Source organism: Penaeus vannamei, chromosome 14 (genome assembly GCF_042767895.1).
Source record: "Penaeus vannamei isolate JL-2024 chromosome 14, ASM4276789v1, whole genome shotgun sequence".
NCBI classification, from domain to species: domain Eukaryota; kingdom Metazoa; phylum Arthropoda; class Malacostraca; order Decapoda; family Penaeidae; genus Penaeus; species Penaeus vannamei.
The window spans coordinates 22,272,765-22,274,778 of record NC_091562.1 but is presented as its reverse complement, the minus strand read 5'-3'; the positions used below and the strand labels follow the sequence as shown (position 1 = coordinate 22,274,778).

Sequence of the window (2,014 nt, the reverse complement as noted above, 5' to 3'; positions counted from 1 at the left end):
TACCTGGTACTAGGTCAATATCATGCTTGATAACATTGCATTTACCTGGAGTGTCAGAGAATGCTGGTAAGGAATTTTGAAAAAGATTAGAAATTCCCTGCATCTCGTCTGAACCGAGATGATTTAAGAATGAAGATAGGTTACCAAGAATATCAGAATTACAAGCATTGATCCATGGATTAATATCAAGTGGATCTTCAACCATATTGATAACATTACAAGGTAGTCTCTGCGGCAAGTCATCTGTAGTATCAGGAGAATTAGGCATATAGAGCTTTAATCTATTTATATGAATCTTTCATCTTTCTACGGTCAGGAGTTTTAATAATATAGTTCGTGTCATTAAGTTTCCTTTCAATAGCATAAGGCCCTTGATATTTAGCTGCCAGTGGAGAACCAGGAATGGGAATGTAAGCCAGAACTTTATCACCAACTTTAAAATTTCTTTGCTGGGCACATTTATCATATTTAAGTTTCATTTGAGCTTGACCTTTAATCAAGTTATCTTTTGCAATTTGTCTAACTTTAGCCAATGTGTCTTTCAGATTCTTTAGGTATGCTGAAACTGTAGTGGTATGATCAGACGAATCATTTAGCAATTTATCTTTTACCAACTTCAGAGGTCCCCTTACTTTCCTACCAAACAGGAGTTCAAAAGGTGAAAAACCTAAGGTCTCTTGAGGAGCTTCTCTAATGGCAAACAACATGTATAGCAAACCTTCATCCCAGCATTTCTGATTCTCCAGACAGAACTTTCGGAGCATGGATTTTAGAGTTTGGTGCCAACGCTCCAGGGCTCCTTGTGACTCGGGATGATATGCAGTGGAAAGGGTCTGCTTAATACCCAGTTCTTGGAGTACCTTAGAGAAGAGCTCACTCGTGAAGTTGCTACCTCTGTCAGATTGTACTTCCTGTGGAATACCAAAAGTTGTGAACATATGTACAAGATTTTTACAAATACTCTTAGCAGAAATATTCTTAAGTGGAAATGCTTCCGGATACCTCGTAGTGGGACACATTACAGTCAATATATATTGATTCCCTTTTGTGGTCTTTGGTAGAGGTCCCACACAGTCAATTATGATTTTTTGAAAAGGTTCACATGGGACTTGAATGGGTTGGAGAGGATAAGGGGGAATAGGCTGATTAGGTTTCCCAACTACTTGACATACATGACATGAATTGATGTGCTTTGTCACATCTTGTTTAAGACCAGGCCAAAAGAAATCATTTAAGATTTTCTGACAGGTGTTCCTGATCCCTAGATGACCACCAAAACCTTCATGAGCAATCTCCATTACATTCTTTCTAATAGACTGCGGCAAGACAATCTGATGCTTCTCAGACCATGAATCATTTACAGACAGATTAGGAGGACGATAGAATCTCATCAGTACATCATTTTTGTAGTAAAAACTAGGAGATTTAACAACTGCATCATCACAAGCTTCATTATGACATTTTACAAGAGATTCATCATTTTTCTGAGCTTCAATAAGCTTTTCTGGCGTCATTAAGTTTGAAATTAAGTTATCAGTTATTTTCTTTGTTGCAGGTTGATTATCATGATTTATTTGATTAGGTTTGAAAGAAGCTAAAGATTCATCCCCATTATTCTTAGCTTTAGATCTTGTTACGGCACAACAAGGGAAAAGATATGGCTGTTCCATTTCAAGTTCAGTTGTATTATTATACTGCAAAGGGGTGTCAGTTACTCTTAATATTGGTATTACTAAGTCTCCAGCTAAGTCATTACCCATGAGGAAACTTGCATTAGGAATCGGTATTTTATCTACAACACCAACTGTTACTGGTCCTTTTACCATACCACAATCTAAGTAGATATCAGCAAGATGTTTAGGAGCAGATCCCTCTATATACTCAAGCCAAACTTTCTCACCTGTTAAGCAGCTTTTAATGTCTGGCAGAGCATTTTTCAGTATGAGTGATTGTGCACATGCTGTATCTCTAACAATATCAATTGGATATCTATAAACACCTGACTTGCTGAATA

At 37.2% G+C, this 2,014-nt stretch overlaps 1 protein-coding gene across 1 annotated transcript in view; it reads right to left on the bottom strand.

Moving 5' to 3' along the window:
• Nucleotides 1-281: 281 nt before the first annotated feature.
• LOC138863948 (uncharacterized) overlaps nt 282-2,014 on the bottom strand; it is an 8,990-nt gene continuing 7,257 nt past the window's right edge. Inside the window, exon 4 of the mRNA XM_070129465.1 lies at nt 282-2,014. This exon is cut by the window's right edge and continues 750 nt beyond it. Coding sequence (XP_069985566.1) covers nt 282-2,014 — 1,733 coding nt within the window.